This window comes from Morus notabilis, unplaced genomic scaffold, assembly GCF_000414095.1.
Source record: "Morus notabilis unplaced genomic scaffold, ASM41409v2 Scaffold322, whole genome shotgun sequence".
Classification (NCBI taxonomy): Eukaryota; Viridiplantae; Streptophyta; class Magnoliopsida; order Rosales; family Moraceae; genus Morus; species Morus notabilis.
The window spans coordinates 443,843-467,461 of NW_010359499.1; the positions used below are offsets into that span (position 1 = coordinate 443,843).

A 23,619-nucleotide genomic window follows, 5' to 3' on the forward strand; every position below is an offset into this window, starting at 1 on the left:
CCCCCCCCCCAAGGCCGCGCCTCACAAAGCCCAACCCGCGTAAGTCAGTTTTTTTTTTTTTTTTTTTAAATAAAAAGAGGTTCAAAGAACGCAAGGCCAAATAGCCGCGACGTTTCCCATCGTCGCACTCCATCTCTACTGCTACACCGCCGTCAGTGGTCCCATTCGCCTCAGAATCTTCTGCCAACCAAATCCTGGTGTCTCCGACCAGTCATCGACGCTGGAATCTCCTCGCGCTTCGACGCCATCTCCTACGTCTCAGCCACTTCGCCTCTGCCCACCGCCGGGAATGGCCGTGCGCTTCTCAAGCCACCAACTCCACTCGGCAGATTCCAACCAAAGGCAAATTGGTTCTTAAAATTAAATTGCCAAAAGTTAGGTAACCAAATCTCACCCATGATTACTGTACTTTTAGATGTTTTGTTTGACAATTTAATTAAATTTGCATTACTCTGTCTACTTTTGTGTTTAACCCAAAAAAAAAAAACAAAAAAAAAAAGAGAGTTAAAAACAGAGAATAGGAGCTTGAATGAATAATCAAATTGCTCAATTGTATGCTAAATTACACAGGAATATAAAGTTCCCTGCTAATGTACGAAAAAGGTAACTAATCATCCTAATTTAAGAGAAATAATTAGCTAAATAATTCTTTCCTAGAATCCCTCTTGACAGTCGGGATGACAGCCTATCTACGTTCCTCCTAGAAACCCTCTTTGATAGTTGGGATGACAGCCTATCTACATTTCTTATATAGTACAAATTGATTACTATTATTTTAGCAATCTTCCAACACTCCCCCTCAAGCTGGCGTGAATATGTCATTCATGGCAAGCTTGCTAATGAAACTTTCAAACTGTGCCTTGGGAAGACCCTTGGTGAGAATATCTGCAACTTGGCTAGTGGTTGGTATGTAGGACATACATATCACACCGCTATCCAACTTCTCCTTGATGAAGTGTTTGTGCACTTCTACATGTTTTGTTCTATCATGTAGAACTGGATTGTGTGCGATTGAGATTGCTACATTATTGTCACAATAGACCTTGATAGGTGTAGGTATAGAAATCCTCAAATCTTTCAAAAGTCTTTTTATTCATAAAACTTCACAGAATCCATGTGCCACTGAGCGAAACTCGACTTCAGCACTGCTTCTTGCTACCACACTGTTTTTTTCCTCCTCCAAGTAACCAAATTTCCTCCAACAAACGTGCAGTAACCTGAGGTGGATCACTTCACTTATACTGCTTGCCCAATCTGCATTAGTGTAGGCTTCTATATGAAGATGATCCCTTTTTCTTGAAGAGAAGTCCCTTCTCAAAAGCTCCCTTAAGATATCATAAAATTCTGAACACAGCTCCAAAGTGAGTAGTCCCAAGTGAGTGCATAAACTGACTTACCACACTTACTGCGAAAGCTATGTCAGGTTGCATGTGAGCCACATAGATTAGTCTTCCAACTAATCTTTGGTATCGTTCTCGGTCAACTATTTTGTCAGCAATAGCTGGTTCCACCTTCAAATTAGACTCAATCGGAGTATTTGCTGCCTTGCAGCCAGTCATGCATGTTTCTTTAAGTAAATCGAGAACATACTTTCGCTGGTTTATAAAGATGCCTTCCTTGGATCTGGCAAATTCCATACCCAGGAAGTATTTTAGAGTTCCCAGATCTTTGATCTCAAATTCAACATTTAACTTCTTCAAGTTGATTTCTACAAGATCATCTCCTATCATGATTATATCATCCACATACACAATTAAGATAGCTAGTTTACCTCTAGTTGAGTGTTTGAAGAACAAATGTACGATCATCTTGGCTCTGTGAGAAGCCATGCTTTCTGACAACATTTCCAAAACACTCAAATTAGGCTCTTGGAGATTGTTTTAGACCATATAGGGATTCCTTTAGCTTACACACTTTACCCTTCCCAAGACATTCTTCAAAGCCGGGAGGTAGATCCATGTAAGCTTCTTCTTGTAGATCTCCATTAAGAATGTGTATTTGACATCCAACTGATGGAGTTGCCAGTTGCAATTAACAGCAAGAGAAAGAAGTATTCTGATGGAATTTATTTTAGCAACAAGAGCAAAGGTGTCTTGGTAGTCTATACCGTGAGTTTGAGTGAATCATTTTGCTACGAGTCTTGCTTTGTATCTTTACACACTACCATCGGCTTTACATTTCACGGTACTGTCTTCTTATCAGTTGAAAGGTCAATCACACTCCAAGTGTCATTCTTCCTGAGAGCATTCATCTCTTCTATTACTGCCGATTTCCAATTCGGATCACCTAATGCCTCTTGCACAGTTCTTAGAACAAACAGATTAGAAATCCTAGACACAAATGCTTTATGATTGTCTGACAACCTTCCATAAGACAAATACTTAGCAATAGGATGTCTAGTGCAAGTTCGTGTTCCTTTTCTTAGAGCTATTGGAAGATAAAGATCATTTGAGGATGAATCAGGCAATTCAAGTGATAGAGTAGTATGAAAAAAGGACGGATTACTCTGAGTGGTTGTGGAAGGACCATTACTCTAATCAGATTGAACATCTACTGAGGAAATAACTGGTGCCATCGCATCTTTGCGAAATCTCTTTCTCGTATAAACCTGAAGTTTAGAATAAGGAATATTATGGCCTTTTTGGTGTACTTCTCCCCCTGTCTCTGATGCAACAACATTTGGCAGAGTAGGATTAGGGAATTCATGAGTTTCCATATGTTCAACAGTTGTTTCCTGAATTTGTTTATCAAAAGTGATTTAAAGGTATTGACTCAGAAACATTCGGCACAGGTAGACTTATAGTTTCCCAAAAATTATCTTCCTCAATTACTCTCTCCCCCTGAAGAGAATTTTTTTGAAAGAAAGGCTGGTTTTCGACAAAGGTTACATCCATACTCTCGAAAAATTTTCTTGTGACAGGATTAAAACATTTATAACACCTTTTATTAGATGTATAACTGATGAAGACACTTTTCAGATTTCAGATCTAGGTTTGATCAAAAGTTATTGGATATGTAAACATAGCATGTACAGCCAAATACTTTCAGAGGTAGATCAGCACTTAACCAAGATGTGGGAAAGGCCTTTTTTAAACAATTTAATGGTGTTTCAAATTTCAAAACTCGAGATGGCATTCTATTTATTAAATAACAGGCAACCAAAAGAGCATTACCCCAAAGATATTTAGGAACGTTCATTGAAAACATAATGGCACGGGCAACTTCAAGCAAGTGTCTATTTTTTCTTTCGGCAATTCCATTTTGTTGTGGTGTATCACGATGGGTGGATTGATGAACGACACCCTTTTCCTAAAGAAATGTTCCAAGTACTTGTTAAAATATTCAGTTCCATTATCTGTTCTTAAAAGCCAATCCTAGTCTGAAATTGATTTTCAATCATGAGGAAAAAATCTTTAAAACGTTGTTCAACTTCAGATTTCTTTTCCAGCAAATATACCCAGCATACTCGGGTATGATCATCAATGAATGTCACAAACCATTTTTTTCTAGAAAGTGTGTTGACCTTAGATGGGCCCCAAACATCTCTATGAAATAAATAAAATGGTTTTGAAGCAAAACAAGGCTTCAAAGGAAACGAAACTCGCTGATCTTTAGCCAAATGATAAGCCTCACAATTTAACTTTGAACAATCAATTCCTTTAAACAATCCAGAAAATAAATGCTTAAGATATGAAAACCTAGGATGTCCTAATCTCCTATGCTACAACATTATTTGATCATAGACAAAGATTGAACTAGTACTACCTAATCCCTGAGCTTTTTTATTCCCGAAAGAAATCTCATCAAAGTAGTACAATCCATTTATTTCCCTAGCAGTTCCAATCGTCTTCCCCGAGCTCCGGTCCTGAAAAACACAATGGGAAGGAACGAAAAGAATAGAACAGTTAGAATTTTTTGATAATTTACTGACAGAGAGAAGATTACAGACAAGTTTTGGAACATGTAAGACCGAATTGAGTGATTTTTTCAGAAATTTTAACGTGTCCTTTGCCTACAAATGGTGAGAAACTACCATCAGCTATTCTAACTTTTTTAGCACCTGAACAAGGGAAACATGAGCTAAACAGATGTGGAGAACTTGTCATGTGATCAGAAGCCCCTAAATCGATGATCCAAGGACCGGCTTTTGCAAGAACAGAGAGTGCTAAGGGTTCACTACCTGAATGTGCCATAGAACCGACAGGAATACTAGGTGATGAATAGGATTTCAGCAGCTTAAGAAGATGATCTAACTGCTCCTTACTGAATGGAGAAGACTCGGCTTCATTTGCAAAAGGGGGGTTCTGCTCAATCGGCATGTTTCCCTTTTCATTGGACGGTCTTCCATGCAGTTTATAGCAAGTCTCCTGTGTACGACGTGTTTTGCCACAATAATCGCAGCGTAGAAGATTTTTGTCTGCTCCCCGCTGGTTTTGAGAAATCCTGTGACTGACTTGGGCTTTAGAAATAGCCAAGGCTAATCCCTCTGTAGGACCGGTTGCACCAGGAAGTTTCTTCTCCAACATCACATGTCTACGGCTCTCCTCTCGGCGTACTTCAGCAAAAACTTCACCAATTGGAGGCAGTGGGTTCCTTCCAATGATTCGGCCACACACCTCGTCGAATTCAATGTTCAAACCAACAAGAAATTTCAACACACGGCTGACATCTACCGTCTTCTTGTAATGATTACAATCCCCCGATGATTTCCATTCACAATCATTAAACAAGTCAAGGTCCTATCAAATTCTCTTGAGAGAATTAAAGTATTTTGTAACGGAATCCTCACCTTGGCGAATTTCTCCAAGTTGCAATGTTAACTCGTACACTTGGGATTGATTCCCGAGGTCAGAATACATCTGTGACACGTTATCCCACAGATCTTTGGCGGTGGAGTAGCACATGTAATTGGCACCAATCTCCTCGGCCATGGAATTAACCAATTAGGTCATTACCATTGAATTTTCAGCCATTGGTCCTTCACGTCAAGTTTCTTTGCATCTATTGTAATATAGTCGATCTTACCCCTTCCTCTAATGTACATTCAAACTGACTGTGACTACCGGAGAAAATTGTCGCCATTGAGTCGGATAGTGGTTATCTGAAGAGGGTGATTTTAATATGGGTTCTGGACAATTTGGGGTTCAGGTCGAGATGAAGATGACTGAGACTGAGTGGATTCGGACATGGTTTCAGACATTGTGGGAGCAAAACAAAAAAGATTCAAATCCTAGGATTCTTTCTCTGCTCTGATACCATAAAAACATAGAATAAGAGCTTGAATGAATAATCAAATTGCTCTATTGTATGCTAAATTACACGGGAATATAAAGTTCCCGCTGATGTACAAAAAAGGTAACTAATCTTCCTAATTAAAGAGAAATAATTAGCTAAATAATTCTCTCCTAGAATCCCTCTTTGACAGTCAAGATGACAGCCTATCTACATTCCTCCTAGAATCCCTCTTTGACCGTCAGGATGACAACCTATCTACATTCCTTATATAGTACAAATTGATTACTATTATTTTAGGAATCTTCCAACAAGAGTTAACCACAACAATAGAAAAACCATCAACATCACCTCCTTTCTTTTGCACCATTGCATAATAATTTCGATTGATTTTTTTTCTTGTTGTGTGCTTTGTAACTTGGTTTATTTTTCTCATTATTTAATATACTCTCTAATTTCGGCATTTTTCTTTTCCTCAATACTTTTCTTTAAACCCTTCTTTTTCACCATGACTGTTAAAGAACTTGAAAGTCTGTCTGGTCAACTGGCTGACCATCAAACCAAAACTGAGGAAAACCAACAAACAACAAACTTCCAACCTTACCCATCTTACCGTTCTTATTGACACCCTCTCCACTACAGTCAACAGCCTCTCCACTAAAGTAGACAATCTCACTAAGTACATAACCAAACACGAACCCTAGAAAAAGAAAAAGTTGATCCGGTGTCTATTGTCACCAATAGTTCTAGTTTGTTACCCACTCCACCTGATTCACAAAACATAAGCACATCCAACACTTCTCATCCAATTGATGCTTATAATGACGTTCAAGACACCACTACACATCCTTCTCCATCTCGTCCAACACAGCCCCCTAGGCACATCCAACATCAAGGTCGACAACCTCACTATCAATATGATGCTCCCTAACACAACCACATAGATGATCCTTCTAGGAAAATCAAGTTGGATGCTACAGAATTTGATGGTAGGTTAGATTCCACTGTTTTTTTAGATTGGTTGGATAAGATGGATAAGTATTTTGATTGGTACCACATGAATGATGATCAACGCCTTAGTATGGCTAGGATTAAGTTAGTGGGTAGTGCCAAATGTTTTTGGAAAACAGTCATGCGAGATGTTGAGCTTAGAGGTCGTGCACAAGTTTTGTCGTGGGATGACATGAGATATATTTTGTGACACAAGTATGTCCCGCTGTACTACATGAGTGATCTTTTGTCCCAGTTCCAAAATCTGAGACAAAATACTTCCACTGTTCATGACTATATGTCAAAGTTTGAAGATTTACTGTGACGATGTCAAGTTGATGAAGATCAACGAGTTCTAGTTACTAGGTTCGCAAATGGTTTAAGAGCTGACATTAGGCATAAAGTTCAAGTCCACAATCTTTTTGACATAGACTCCGCTTATCAAAAAGCCTTAGATTATGATAAGTACCCTTGCTATGTTCTTAGGCGTCCTTCATCCACTATGGATACCCGTCTCAACCACCCTTCCACTCTTCCTTCGCCTAACCCTAATACCCAGCCTTCTAGGAGTGACAATTCGTGTCACGTGTCGTATTTTGATCGTTTCTTTCTAAATTTACAGTCAACCCGAACACGACCCGTGACACGAATTTTTTTTAAAACCGCAACACGAACACGACCCGACCACTTTACGGGTTGACACGACACGATACGAAAATGACCTGTGACACAAAATTGACCCGTGAACCCGAAATTGACACGAAAATTGTATACTTTTATTTAGTTTTTTACATATTAGAAATAACTTAAAATTCATAACACACTAAAATACAATAACATCCATTGAAATTAAGCAAATAATAGTATAAGATGTTGAGTATAACTATCATGATATCACAAGTTCATAATAAAATCAAAAATATGTAATGAAAAATATATGTATTTTTCAGTTTTTTACGAGTTTCGTGTCGTATTCGGGTTAGGCGGGTCCAACCCGAAATTGACCTGTGTTTTTCGTGACAATTTTAGGTCGACCCAATTCTGACCCGAACCTCTTTTTTCTCAACCCTAACCCGCGAAATTCGTGTCGTTTTCGAGTCGTGTTGTCGTGTCGTGACCCATATTGCCGGCCCTACAGCCTTCCACCAAACCGCCACCATCAGGGTCTAGTGCTCCATCCACTAATATGGTTAAGAACACACCTGCTACTGCCTCTAGCTCTCGCACTTTTTCCTCCCAAATTGAGTGTCACCATTGTCATGCTAAAGGTCACATAGGCGTCCTTCATCCACTATGGATACCCGTCCCAACCGCCCTTCCACTCTTCCTTCGCCTAACCCTAATACCCAGCCTTCCACCAAACTGCTACCATCAGGGTCTAGTGCTCCATCCACTAATCTGGTTAAGAACACACCTGCTACTGCCTCTAGCTCTCGCACTTTTTCCTCCCAAATTGAGTGTTACCATTGTCATGCTAAAGGTCACATAGCCAGTCGTTGTCCAAACCGTACTCTAGTTCTTGACCATGAGGATGAACCCCCATTAGAGGATGATAATAACCTTTTCATAGTTGACCACGTAGAGCCTGATTATGAGGACCCTACTGTTATATGAGGATGAATTCCCACTTGATGAAGAGTACTTCTCTGTCATGAGATGCATTTTGTCCACTCCTGCTAATGTAATTCTTGGAAACGCACTAGCATTTTTCACACTTTCGTTCCTATTGCATTTTGGCCACTCCTGCTAATGTAATTCTTGGAAACGCACTAGCATTTTTCACACTTTCGTTCCTATTAATGGGAAAACGTGTAAGCTAGTCATAGAGGGGGTAGTTCTATAAATGTGATTTCTAAGTCTGATGTTGAAAATTTTGGTCTTAAGTCAGAACAACATTCTCGTCCGTTTCAGGTAGCCTGGGTAAATAAGACTTCTTCACCCGTTAAAGAACATTGTCTAGTCACACTTAAGCTTGGACCATACTCTGAAAATATATAGTGTGAAGGTTACCTATGAATGTGTCCTGCCTTCCTTTAGGTTGCCCTTTGGTTATATGATAATGCTGTGAAACATTGCGGCTGTAGTAATACCTACAGGTTCACGTGTGGTAAGAAGACCATTTTGTTGAGACCTGTTAAGCCTGTTTCTCAACCCCGTCTTGTTCCTAACACATCCTCTAAGTCGCCTGCAATCCAAAAACTCCAAATTTTGACCCATAAGTCTTTTGAGAAGGAAAGTGTTGAGTCTGGGTTTGTTTTTGCCCTTGTAGCCACAGATAGTTTCATCATGTCTTCTGAGTCCACTTTAGATCATCCTCCCTATGTCTGTCGTTTGTTAGAAGAGTTTAAGGATACCATGACCGACGACTTACTTGATGAGTTACCACCCCTTAAAGATATTCAACATGCTATAGACTTAGTTCCAGGATCTCAATTGCCCAACCTTCATCATTATAGGATGAATCTTATAGAGAGAACTGAGTTAAATAGACAGATTGAAAGCCTTCTTAAGAAAGGTTTTGTTCGTCATAGCCTTAGTCCTTGCGCAGTTCTTGTTCTGTTAATCCCTAGAAAGGATGGATCTTGGAGAATGTGTGTAGATAGTTGCGCTATTAACAAAATCACTGTCAAGTATAGGTTTCCTATTCCACAACTTGATGTGTTAGATGAGCTCGCTAGAGCTAAATGGTTTTCTAAGATTGATCTGCGTAGTGGATACCATCAGATTAGGAATCGCCTTGGAGATGAATGGAAAACTACTTTTAGACTCAAGATGGACTTTATGAATGGTTAGTCATGCCTTTTGGAATGTCCAATGCCCCTAGTACTGATGCTTCTCATGTTGCTAAGTTATTCTTTAAGGAGATTGTTAGGCTACATGGCCTTCCAACAACCATTGTGTCTGATAGGGATGTGAAGTTTGTTAGTTATTTTTGGAAGACTCTCTGGTAATTGTTTGGGACTACTTTTAAGTATTCTTCTGCTTTTCACCCACAAACTGATGGTCAAACTGAAGTCGTTAACTGTAGTATAGGTGATTTGCTTCGATGCCTAGTTGGAGAAGAACCTGGGAATTGAAATCTAATTTTGCCACAAGCTGAATTTGCCTAAAATAACTCTGTCAATAGATCCATAGGTAAAAGTCCTTTTGAGATTGTCTATGGCCTCCTCCCATGCCAACCTGTTGACCTTATTCCTTTGCCTACTCATTACCCTCATTCTGATTATGCCCAAGCTTTTGTTGATCACATCCATAATTTGCATACTGAGATTAGACGAAAAATTATTTTGAGTAATGATAAATATAAACTTGCTGCTAACACACATCGTAGGCATAAAGAATTTAATGAAGGTGATTATGTCATGGTTCGCATTAATCCTGAGCGTTATCCAAAACATGCTGAATGATAAATATAAACTTGCTGCTAACACACATCGTAGGCATAAAGAATTTAATGAAGGTGATTATGTCATGGTTCGCATTAATCCTGAGCGTTATCCAAAACATGCTGTTAAAAAGTTACATGCCCGAACTATTGGCCCTTTTCCTATCCTTCGTAGGCCTGGATCTAATGCTTATTTAATTGATTTGCCATCAAATATGTCTATTAGTCTAGTTTTCAATGTTGCAGATTTGTTCCCTTACCGAGACACTTTTGAGCCTCCAGTTTTGCCTTCTTCTGATTCTGTAGGTACATCTTCCGCATAGGTTCCTCATGCTCTTCTTGCTCCTTTAGATCCGCCTGAGGTTATTCTTGATGTTCTTGACAATGAGTTTGTTACTTCACCTGCCGGTGGTTTTCGTCCTTTCTTTGTTCGTTAGAAAGATCGTCCTTCGACTGATGATACTTGGATAACTGAAGAAGAGTTTTGTCAACTTGCTCCTGACCTCTTGAACAGCTACTTGCAATCTAACTTGTCGGAGTCGAGTTCTATTCAACGGGGGGAAATGATGGAGATCATAATACTAGTTTCCGTTATTATGTCATGCGCAAATATAGAAACTAGGATATTATTTTATTTTCTTTCTTTTATTATATTAAGTTTTTGGTAACTATAATATTTCTTAAGTTAGTTTCCTACTGTCTTTTGTTTCCTGGTTGTACTTGGTTTCTTACTTGCGATTAGTTTTCCTAGTAGTGTTTGAATTGCCTATCTATAAATAGGCCTAGTATTGTTCATTGTTTTTCAGAACTTATTGATTGATAATACAGATATTCAGTTTTCCTCTCTCTCAAGTTCTTCTCTTTCTCTCTCTAAATTCTCCTCTTCTTCTACCTTTCTTCTTCCTTTTCTTCTTCTTTTTCAGAACTTATTGATTGATAATACAGATATTCAGTTTTCCTCTCTCTCAAGTTCTTCTCTTTCTCTCTCTAAATTCTCCTCTTCTTCTTCTCTCTTTTTACCCTACTCAGTCCTACATCAAATAATACCGAGACGAAGACTAAAATTGGGAGGAGAAAAGATTAACAAACAAACAGAACATACGGGCAGCGTTGTCAGTAGGCAATCCACATAAGTCGCTTCAGTTAGTAACCTCAGAGGCTCAGCATCAAGGATATTGGATTTGAGATTAACAATTGGAACTGAACAATCCTGTTCAATAGCTGCTAATTCTTCAGAAGCCTCGTCCTCAGTAGCAACGTGGGTGCACTGTGTATCGGTGTTGGTAATTGAACAGCTTGAGATAAAAGCATCAAATCTGGTGCACAGAGAAGGGAAAAGCAAAATTCAAATTAGTTAGTTGACTAAAGTTAAACACAGTTACAAGTATTTTGATATTCAATTAATCGAATTTAATTTTTTCGCCTTTTAGTTGTTGAGGCGATTGGAGCTTAAATATTTTATGTGACGTGTGTGTTTTTATTTATATGGTAAAATTTGTGGGCTGAAAATGAAGAACCTAACTCAATCAAGCAAATACTGCTAACAAACAGCAGATATTCTCACGGGAGTAGTCATAAGTTAGAAGATAGTTGTACCAAAGCCAGTCCAATTGAGGTCCCAATGATAATAAACAACCAAGATTCATAGTCTCCTCCGTTTGGTGTCGGAGAAGACAAAGTACAACATAAGGAAAATTTATTTAAGCTTTAAAAGAACTCAAAAGGCAAAAACAAATACAATGGAATCTAAATCCTGCTCTGCAAAATCAGCCACTTCTGCTCCGCAGGCCATTATATAACTCCCGACAGAAGATTAAGGAATGTAAAATTTATGGGGGGAAAATAAACTGATAATTGAATTTTGCACAATCAGGACACTACGAAAACTAAGGAAATGAAATTTGGTAGGCTTCTAATTTTTCCACCGAATGAACATAATTCAACTCGACTAATCAAAGTAATTCGTCGGATTTTTTTTTTTTTCAAAGAAGGCCCAACACTGAAGAATCTTGAAATTTCCAATTTTTTCATTTTCCACAATCTCTTAAAAGCAAACAGAACATACTGCAATGTAACCTTCGGCGAGGGAAAAAATTTGCTACTTTTTTATGATTTTTCCACCAAAAGAACAGAATTTAAGAACACTGAACACAGAGAGAGAAGAAGAAGAATCCAAAAAAAATCCAAAAATTATTTCTCATTTTCTCCCAATTTCCTAGCAATCAAACAGAGTTAAAAATAAAAATAAAAAACCAACAACAACAATTAACAAATTAATCAATCAATCAATTCTTCTCATTTCTCCCAATCTCCAGGCAATCAAACAGAGCAAAGAAACCGAAAAAAGTACAAAATTAACTAATCAATTAATTAAAAAAACGCGACGTACCGATGAGAAGCAAGAGAAAGGCGATTGGAACTCAACCATCGAAGAGAAGCGAAGCGATAGCGAACTCGAGAAGAATACCGCGGCCCTGGAAAAACCGAAGCTTTCTCAGCGGAGAAACCGAGAGAAACCGACTGCGAAAGAGGGACCGTACATCCACAACCCATAGCTGCCATAGCCATTGCTTCAAGCTCCAAAACTTGAAGAAGAAGAACCCGCGAGGTTCTAAGCCACTCATGCAGCCTCCGACGCTTGTGATCAGCTAAAGCTTCCTAGATTCAGCGCTCATCACAGGAAATGAGACGAGAATTTCGGCAATGGCGGATTAGGTTATGTGATTTTTAATTTTGATTTTATTACAGGTGAGGAAGTTGAGAGAAAGCCTTTGCCTTATCTTTGTGAGTTTTCTGAGTTGGCCGTTGCAGGCGGGACTATTAAAAGAGTATTTGTTCGTTCTAGCACTGGTGGGGTGCGTTTGGGCGCACGCGAACTTATCGTGTGGCTATTAAGGACTTGTTCTTTTAGAGTTTAACTTAAGTATAATTTTTGAGTTAAATTTGAGTTATAACTTGAGTTAAACTTATAACTTGAGTTTGTGTTTAGTTGTGAACATTTGAGTTATAGTTTAAGATAAGAATCTTTTTGAGTTTGTGTTTGAGTGAGTCAAAACTTGAATTTGTATTTAGATAGTATTTTAATAAAAACTCAATGCTGATGAAAAATTTTAATATGGTATATGGGTCGGGTTTTATTCGTCTTTTCGTTGTCAACGTATAGAAAAAAAAATCATCTCAATCAGAATTAAAACGAAAAAGTTATAGCATTTTTAAGAATAAAAAAAATATTATTCATTAATTTGAGTCCGAGTTTCTGAACTCGAGTTGAAGGGGAAACTTGAACTCGAGTTGAAGGGAAAACTTGAACTCGAGTTTTAGTCATAAATTCGAGTTTGAACTCGATTTTAAACTCGAGTTTAAACTTAAAAAGAACATGAACTCGAATAAAGTTGTAACTCGAGGTGCATTTTTTTGAGTTTTTCACTCAAAAGAACAAGCCCTAAGTTTTGGTGACGTGGATTTTACTTCGAATTGGGCCTTGATAGTTGGACTATTTTGTGAGGTGCTTTGCTGCTCCAAGAGATTTCACAAAAAAATTGGCTCCTTTTTTTTTTGAAAAAAAATTGAGGCTTCTCTAATTATAAATAATCTAAAGGAGAGCTCGGGGGTACTGTTCACGCAGGTCCATTTTGATGTTCCTTCTACAGTGAAGTGACGATTTTGCCCTTTTCTCCTTTATTTTCCTTCACTCTGCTGGGGGTTGTTTCGTCTATTTGCCACTTGCGCGCTGCTTTCGCGGTTTTGCCCCTGCTCTTCTTTCCTTCTTCGGTCTCTTGCCCTGGTGTGTTTGGTCTTTTCCTGGTTGGTGTAACCCTAAGTGTTCTTTCCTCTCTCGATCGTCTCTCTCTTGCCCTTCTTCGATCTCTTGCCCTGGTGTGTTTGGTCTTTTTCCGGTTGGTGTAGCCCTAAGTGTTCTTTCCTCTCTCGATCGTCTCTCTCTTGCCCTCTTTCGGTGGCTGCCGTAGATCCCTCCTTCGATCATCTTTTGCCCCTTTGATCTTCTTTCCCTTGCCCTCTTTCACTGGTGGTTTGTGGGCGAAGCTTTGGGATTTTATCGTTGCCTTCTCCGTCCTGCTTGGGCATTTTTTATTGCGGTTTTGGTGGGATTTTTTACTGTGATTTTGCTGGATCGGTGTTTGATTCATGCGGGTGTTGGCCTGGGCCTGTTGGGTTTTCCTAGATTGCTTCTGTGCCCCTTCGATCTTCTTTCCCTTGCCCTTTTTGGCTAGCGGTTTGATTTCCTTTGCCTTTCTCCTTTGATTTGGGGGAAGCCTTGGGATTTTATCATTGCTTTCTCAAACCTGTTTGGGCATTTTTCTTTGCGGTTTTGGTGCAATTTTCTACTGTGATTTTGCTGGATCAGTCTTTGATTCATGAGGGTGTTGGCGCGATCCTGTTGGGTTTTGCTCGGCTGCCTCTATGCTTGTTTGATTTATGGTTTTGGGTATTTTTGTCCGACTTTGGTTCATTGCATGTTCAGTCATTTTTTGTCCTTGTCCTTTTCCTTTGATTTTGGAGGAAATTTTGGGATTTCATCCCTTCTTCCTTCGACATTGTTCTGCCATTTTCATTTGTGGCTTGCTTTTGTGCCTCATTTGTTCTGATTTTTTTTTAATGCTCACTGAAGTTGGATTTGGGTTTTGGTGCAGGCCTCTTCAGTTCTCCTAGATTGCTTCTAGGCTTGCTTCATTCGTGGTTTTGGTTTGGGTTTTTATTTATTCTTGAGTGACTAGACGCTTGGTCTATTTTTTCTTCTTTTTTTCCCCTGGTTTTAATGTTTACTTACATTATTCTCTTCATTATTTGCTTTTGTGCTCCATCTATTTGGATTTGTTTTGTGTTTTTTGAGATTATTCTGCCATTTTTATTTGTGGCTTGGTTTTGTGTCTCATTTGTTCTAATTTTTTTCAATGCTCATTAAAGTTTGATTTGGGTTTTGGCGTAGGTCTCTTTGGTTTTCCTGGACTGCTTCTAGGCTCGCTTCATTCACGGTTTTGGCTTGAGTTTTTATCTGTTTTTGAGTGACTAGATGTTCGGCCCCTTCTTTCTTTCTTTCTTTCTTTCTTTCTTTTTGCCTGCTTTTATTGTTTAGTTACGTTATTCTCTTTGCTATTTGTTTTTGTGCTTCATCTGTTTGGATGTGTTTTGTGTTTCTTAAGCCTGAAACCAATTTCTAATTAGCTGGCATGTACGGTACGTGAGAAATTCCTTTACAACTGTTTATTATTCTCCTTGATTGGTCTTTTTGTTCACAAAAGACTTCTTATATGCGTTGTTCTATATTGTTTCCGGTTAATCTTGATTTTGTTTGTATGTATTTATTGAGGTGATGATTTGTGGACTCTATGGTGCTGACTTGTCTTGCCACGTTGATGACTTATGCTCACTTTGCTGCAGAGGTATTTAATGAATCCTTGATTTTTTTTTTATTTTCTGGAACATGTAAAGAATTTAGCCAATGTGGGTAATTGTTATATTTATATTTTAAATACGTGTCTTACCTCTTTTCGGTACTTATGCTCACTCTACTGTAGAGGTATTTAATGAATCTTTGATTTTTTTTTATTTTCTGAAACGTGTAAAGAATTTAGCCAACAAATGTGGGTAATTGTTATATTTATATTTTAAATACGTGTCTTACTTCTTTTCTGTATTGCCATCAATGTATTGCTTTTTATTATTTAATCTGGAAACTTCTAGTTTTTACCTCACCGACTTTGGGCCCTTATGTGAGATTTTGTTATGGGCTGCTCATTAGTTTTCTCTCTGTCTATTTAAGAATGTGTATGCACATGAATTTATCATGCATTCTCCTATTTCTTTCCCTTCCATACCCTGTTTTTGCTTTCTTATTTCACTTTCAATCATTTACTATCTTTTGGTCACATTTGGTTGACTGATATTTCAGACTAAACACAGTATTTGTAGCGTTCGAGGTACTCCTGAGACTTCTTATCCATAGCTTGCTCATTTACGTTGTTGATATTGAATGCACTGGTTTGTTGTGGGCCTATTAATGTCTGCGGTTTGTCTTTTATTACCTGTCCTTTTTTTTCCTCTGTATTTGCTTAGCGTATCATATCTACGTGTTCACTTGCTACTTTCTTATCTGTCTTGGTTTTCCTCTGTGACTTCCTTACTTATTTCTTACTTACATGTGTGTGCATGTCCCCATATATATATATATATATATATATATTCCCATTTTTACTTATCCTAGCTTTAGTAAATTTTTTTGTGTGGCGATGATGATCGTAGTTTGTCTTTATGTGTTGACTTTTGCGTAATTTGTCCAAAGATTACTGTGAATGTGTCGTCTTTGTTTGGATCATGGTTTTATCTGTTATTTTTCGTCTAGATTTTTTACTCCTTTGTGTGTTATCACCTCTACTTATTCCAGGGCCTTTGCCTCTCCGTATTGACTATTTTATTGAAAACCTCTTTATAGGTGTCTTCACTTTTTTATTTCACGCTAAACTTTAGCTCCACCATCCTGTTTTTACTGTTTCATAGGGAAAAAAATTATTGGACAAAAAGACAAATATTGTGTTGTCTCATTTTTATCCTCTCATAACATTCTTCATCATTTTCTTATTACTATATCTCTTTGTCCTTAGTCTTCTTCTTTTACCTGTTTCCTTTACTCATTTACAGTCCTTATTCCTCTGTTGGTGTTGTTCTTTTTTCCCTCTCTTTCAATTCACCTGGTAGCCTTTTATTTTTGGTCTAGATTTTTAACTCCTTTATGTATTGTTACCTTTACTTATTCCAGGGCATTTGCCTTTTCCATATTGACTGTTTTATTGAAAATCTCTTTATAGGTGTCTTCACCTTTTTCTTTCAAGCTGAATTTCAGTTTTGCCATCATGTTTTTACTGTTTCATACAAAAAAAAAAAAAAAAAAAAAAAAAAAAAAGGAAAAAAAAAAAAAATTTATAAAAAAAAAAAAAAAAAAAAAAAAAACTAATGGGAAAAGAGACAAATATTCTATTGTCTTATTTTTATCCTCTCATAACGTTCTTCATTATCTTCTTATTACTGTGTTTCTTTCTCCTTAGTCTTCTTCTCTCAACCGTTTCCTTTACTTTTTCTTAGCATAAATTACAGACCTTATTGCTCTATTGGTGTTGTTGTTTTCCACCTCTCTTTCAATTCACCCGATAGTCTTTGGACAACTTTATGTATTAGTCCATTTTTTTATTTTGTGTCGCATGTGTCCTACAATCTGTGCGATGAATATGATATCCTGCCTCTTTGTGCACTTGTCCTTAGCAAGTTGCCAGAATCTATTTATCATACATTGCTGGGAACATACTATACCTAAGCTGTAATTACTATCTAAAAACATTGTTATGCCTGCATCCACTACTTTTTTAGGCTCTTTTTCCTCTATTTGTTTATTCATTTACTTGGTTACTTCTCTTTTTCCAGGTTTGGTCCTGTTTGTTCTACCATCCTATCACCTATATATCATTGGCTCCTGTTCACACCCAGTTGGTTCGTATTTGGTGTTTCAGAGAGGATTTATAGCGTTTGAGGTATTGTTAATAGTCTCCCCTATCACTTTCTAATTTTGGTTGCTTACACTAGATGCATCGATTGCTTGGATTAAAGTTGTTTCTAATGCTAATTAGTTATGTAGAGTATGATGGCTTTAGAATGCTAATCTGATATGTTGAACCTAGGTTATTAGTCCCTTCCCATTCGACTATCACTACAAATTGTTTGGAACACTACTTGAACAAGACAAATAAATTGAAGACCGTGTTGATATTTGAGAAAATATTTTCCAATTATATATAGTTACCTATTGTATGAGAAAAAAGTATCAGCCATATTTAAATTTCAAAGAGATAATAATTAGAACATTGTATTTAGTCATATGATAGAACAGAAAAATAAAAATGAAATAATAACTTACTTAATTAGAGATGAATTTGAAATCTATTAATTACTGACATTTATTGTTCAATATTTAGACGTGGCCCTATAAATGTAAGAAATTTTACGTGACTATCGATAACGAACTACTGATTTTATATTCTTTTTCTTCTTCTATACAACCTCTTTAGTGTTCCTTTTTATTTTTTGCTCATTTCCCCAATATAACAACTTAGTTTGTCTATTTCTCATAAATTGACACTATTATTTTATCTCTTTTTGACTCCATTGTAGAACTTACTTCGTTCGTTTCAATCTCATAGGTTAATTTCACTGCTATATTCCTTTTTCTATACCCTTCTCCACTCCCCTTTTATGTGGCAATGATGATTACAATTATTTTTTATATTTTCAATATTATATAATTTACCTAAAAATTATTCATATCATTTTATATTTTTTTTACTCTTTTCAGTTCCCTTCTCTTCTTATCATCTCAATATATTCCTCTTTTCATTTCTTTTTAATCTATCTCATTTTCTCAGTTTTACTTATAGAATTTATTGCCTTTTTTTTCCCTACTCTTTTTTCCCTAGCATTTCCTTCCCCTTTGCTCTATATACGTTTTCAAGTTTTTTTACTTTCTTATATTCTGACAATGCCTACTCTTCCCTAATATTATATTCCCTTATTTCCTTTTGCTCTTATGATGTTCCATCACTTTAATCGTTTTCATCTACTTTGTAATCTTTGAACAGCCTTAAATTTTACTTATTCTTTTTTTCCCCCTGTTATTGTTTAATCAATTAATATTTTGAATAACTTGACACTTGACTTCAACTACTTTCCTTGCTTTCTACTCCTGACCGCATCCCTTTTAATCATCTTATATTTCGTCCTAAACTCAAGCATCTTCAATCTTTTATATCATCCTATACCTTTACTTATTACATTGCACACTATGTTGTCTTTCCACTTTTTCATTCTTTTACATTTGATTATAACCAACTTACTCACTACATATTATTCAAATTACTATTATATATCTTAGCCACAATTACAATATACCAAGATTTTCCCATATTTATCTATAACCGTTTTTTCCTGTTCATAACTTGATTACTCATTTGTTATTATCTTAGCAGTTTCTTAATCTTTTTTCCTTTCCCAAATCCTATGTCATTAGCATTTGTTATAGCATGACTTAACTTTCTTTCCTCACCTACAACAGAAGTAACTGAAGACAATAAATTACTCATATAGATTCATTTATTTATTTATTGTTTACCCACAAATTTAGCTTATTTGTCATTAATATTTGATTAATTTGTTGTCCATGGAATAATATTCGATGTTGTAAACTTATTATTCTCTATCCTTGTAAATATATCATATATCTAAGCCACAATTACAATATACTAAAACTTTCTCATATTTATCTATAATCGTTTCTTCTTGTTCATAATTTGATTACTCATTTGTTATTATTTTCGCATTTTCTTAATCTTTTATTTTCCCATCCAAATCCTATGTCATTAGCATTTGTTACAGCATAACTTAACCTTTTTCCTCACCTGTAACAAAAGAAACTGAAGACAATCAATCACTCATATAGATTCATTTATTTATTTATTATCCATAAATTTAGCTTATTTGGTATCAATATTTGGTTGATTTGTTGTCCATTAAATAATACTCAAATGTTGTAATCTTATTATTTTCTATCTTTCTAGATATGTTTATACTGTCTCATTAATATGGAGAAGATACAAATATAAATATGAATTTATTTCTTTATATCTAATTTATTTATCAATTCCATCAACAAATTACTTTTGCTGTATTAATTTACTTTCCCCATAATTGAAATTAGTAGTCATAAAGTTAGCATTGTCAATGGAATATTGTTGATATCACTACATTATTTTCCTCTCAATAAATCATAATTAAAATTATAAGACATCATAAATATTGTGATAAAAAAATTAACTACTTAATTTCTCACAACTAATTTTATTATAATAAAACTAATTATGTGAATTATTTACATAAATACATATTTCATTCTTTTCTAATAAAAGTAATTTTGTATCCTAGAAACAAATGGAGAAGAGAAAAATTCAAGAAAAAATTCCAAAATCAAACAAACATACGCGCCGTATCATCTCTCAGATGAATCAAAATTTTGCCAACGTAAATGAGCAACGCTCAAAAGAAATAAATTAAATTACTACACCTTTGCGGGCAAGGGCTTCTCAATCCAACCTTAATACAACACTACAACTTACACAGTCTCAGGAGGAGATTCTTGTATCATTCATGCCATCATCATCGGGAAGTTGTGATAGAGAACATAATTCTCTCGTCCATTCCAATTATTTTTTCTCAAAAATTAAAAAAACATTTCATACAATGACAATACTAATTTTTTATGTATTGTCAACATCTTTTATAGGCATTGCTAATGTCTATATCGATCTCGGAGACTGTTCCTACATTTGTCAACATTGCGGCGCTCTCTTTTGGCTAAGCGAACGAATTAGTGGCAGTACTATTCCTAAGTATAATCTTTGCTGCAAAGATGGAAAAATAACTTTACCCTTAATTAAAAAGACTCCTCAAACACTTGATACACTTCTTGATTACCATGGCGGATTAATTAGCACACATTTCTGAAGAAATATTCGAACATATAACTCTATGTTCGCATTTACATCATTTGGAGCCAATATAGACACAAGTACACAGAACCCAAATGGCTCAAATATTTTTAAAATAAGTGGACAAGTACATCATCTTATAGGGTCTCTACTACCAATTAATAATAATCCTCCAAAATTTGCACAACTCTATATATATGACACAGAAAATGAAGTCCAAAATCGGATGGCATCACTCTCATTTAATAGTGAATCCAAAAACATTATACAATTTATAGTTGAAAACCTAATCAAAATGTTTGATAAAACAAATAAATTAGTTAAATTTTTTCGAACGATAAGGGACATATATCAAGAAGACGAGATACCATCTATGAAACTAAAACTTATGAGCCAAAGAAATACATATAGTAACCAATATGACCTACCCACATCAAATGACATAGCTGGTTTAATAGTTGGAGATATTGGTGAATATGAACAAGGAAGAGACATTATTATCCAAGATAGAACAAATACTTTACAAAGAATTACAAAATTACACCCATGTTATATGGCCCTTCAATATCCTTTATTATTTCCATATGGAGAAGATGGTTACACAAAAAATTTAAAATATAATATAAATAACTTAAGTAATAAATATATAAGAAAAAGAATCTCTATGCGAGAATTCTATTGCCATCAACTACAAGAACGTAGAATTGAAGGCAATACACTTTTTCGAGGAGGTAGATTATTTCAACAATATGTAGCTGATGCGTATGCTTCTGTAGAAGAAAATCGATTAGATTATATTCGAAAAAACCAAAAAAATTTGCGATCCGAGATTTATCAAGGAATTCAAGAAGCAATCACAAGAGGAGATACAAATGCACAATCAATAGGAAAAAGAATTATCCTTCCTTCAAGCCATACTGGAAGCCCTAGATATATGATCCAAAACTATCAAGATGCAATTGCAATTTGCAGACACTATGGAAACCCATATTTATTTATAACATTAACATGTAATCCAAAATGGCCTGAAATTACTAGAGCCCTAGCAATAATACCTAGACAAAAACCTGAAGATAGACCATATATTATCACTAGAATTTTTAAAATGAAATTAGATAATTTTTTATCCACCATTAAAAATGAAAAAATATTTGGAGTAATTATAGCAGGTTAGGTTCCTTTTCCTTGACTTTTTTAGTTTCTTGATAAGAAAAAAAAAACACTCCTTTTTTCTATCATTACAAAAAAATTACAATAAAATATTTTTCAATCTTGTAGATTTATATGTTGTTGAGTTTCAAAAATGAGGACTACCACATTCACATTTCCTCTTTTGGCTCCATCATGATGACAAACTATGTGAGCCATCACAAATAGACAATTTATTTCTGCAGAAATACCTGATCCCCATAATAATCCGCTAGAATATAACATTATAGCAGAACTTATGATGCATGGACCATGTGGCACAGTTAAGCCAAGTTCTCCATGTATGAAAAATTCAGAATGTTCAAAAAAATTTCCTAAAAAATTCAACAATGAAACAACAATTAACAAAAATGGATTTGTTAACTATAAGCGAAGAAACACATCCTCCTATGTAGAAAAAGAAGGTATTAAATTAAACAATAGATATGTAGTTCCCTACAATAAAAATTTATACTTAAAATTTCATGCTCATATCAATGTAGAAATTTGTTCACAATCTATGCTTATAAAATATTTATTTAAGTATTTAACAAAAGGGCGAGATAGAATAAGAGCAGTCATAGAAGATAATATACATATGGAAACAACTGGAGAAACCAGCTATTAAGAAATAGATGAAATAAAAAATTATATTAATTGTAGATACATAACTGTTGGGAATGGTGTCCTAGAAGCATAAGATGTAATAGGATATTTATTATTTATTTGATAAAAGAATTTATTCATTATTTTATGTGCATATATTTATGAATATTTTATGAATATCAATAAAAATTTCATGATTATTTATGTAACCTTAAACATTGCATATAAGTGTTATATATGAGAGGATAATGTTTAAGGATAATAATCAAAAAGCAATGTTCATAATGAATTTAATTAAAGTTCAGAATCTTTAATTAAAACATTATTAATACATGTCATTCCCATTTAGAATGGAACGGTGTTATCCGCACTGTTAATATGGTGAGATATTGAATGAGTATATTTCGCATAATGAGATTATGTGGAACACTATTTTTCGATACAGGACATTGTCTTCAAGGCACTTCCATCCGTGGCTTTCAACAATGTCTAGTTGCTGCCAGTGACGGGTGAGTGTGTTGAAGTATTGTGTCACTGTGAGATCTCCTTGCCGTAGATCGTGAAGGATGTACTCAATTGCGAATAACTCCGATGTATTTTCGGAACTAGAGTAAGTCTCTTTTACGGCTTCCCAAATTTCTTGTACAGTCCCATAGAGAAGAAAATTCTCACCAATATCAACATTCATTGAATTGATGAGCCAGGACATAATCAGATGATTTTCGGCCTTCCACTTTTTCTAGCATGGATCATCCTTCTTCGGAATTGGAATCTCCCCTGTTAGATAATCCTCTTTGCCTCTGCCTCAGATGAACATCCGGACTGATTGAGACCATTGGAGGAAGTTTTGCCCATTAAGTTTGTGGCTAGTGATCAGGAGTGAAAGATTTTTAGAATTTCCAGAATTTCCAGAATTTCCAAAATTTGGAAGAGCAGATGTTTGATTGGAATGAGAAGAAACTTCAGAGGTAGAGCTGGTTGTTTCGGATGCCATGGCTGTGCTTGGCTATAAGGGACGGTTGGGAATTGAGGCTAGGTTTTTTTCAGAAATGAATTTGAACACATCTAGATTTATCCATTTAAACTTATTTGATAAGTTGTTCAATTTAGAATTCAAATTAATTTAAGTTTGACTTAAATTAGAATTTGAATTTGAGTCAAAATTGGATTACAGGATAAAGGATGATTTTCTCTTCCTTCCCTATCTAGTATTGGCACCACACACAGGGATAGGAATCCCTAGCATGGCCGGCCACAAGGGATAAGGGATAGGAGAATTTTGGTTCGAAATTCAAATTGGAGATAGAGATTTGATTCCTTCTAGAAGTTTGACTTCTACTCTATAAATAAGATAATAGTAGAAAATTGTATATACAATTTTTGTGACAATTTTTGAGACAATTTTCAGAATTAATTTTTGCCCTAATTTTAGAGGTGGCCGAAATTCCCTAATAGAGTGAAGGAAACATTTTTCTTCAAAAAATTCCGCATCGTGCATGCATTGGTGTTTGTGGAAATTTGAGTGTTTATTGTAACTCGTTTTGTCTCATGTGTGCCCACACATACGTCTTCGTGGATTCTAGGAATTAACGTGGAAGACATTGGTTTTCTAAACACAAAGATTGGAGCAAGGACTGTTCGTGGTCAAAGAACTCAAGTTATCATCCGAGTCGG

General features: G+C 35.7%; 1 protein-coding gene across 1 annotated transcript in view; it reads right to left on the reverse strand.

Annotated features, from left to right (window-relative positions):
- LOC21401867 (solute carrier family 40 member 3, chloroplastic) overlaps nucleotides 1-12,350 on the reverse strand; it is a 46,802-nt gene extending 34,452 nt beyond the window's left edge. The window contains exons 1-2 of the mRNA XM_010094671.2: nucleotides 11,997-12,350; nucleotides 10,710-10,923 (exon numbers count right to left, since the gene is read on the reverse strand). Of these exons, the coding sequence (XP_010092973.1) occupies nucleotides 10,710-10,923; nucleotides 11,997-12,175 (393 nt within the window). The 5' untranslated portion in view covers nucleotides 12,176-12,350. The remainder of the gene's footprint in view (nucleotides 1-10,709; nucleotides 10,924-11,996) is intronic.
- Nucleotides 12,351-23,619: the final 11,269 nt, after the last annotated feature.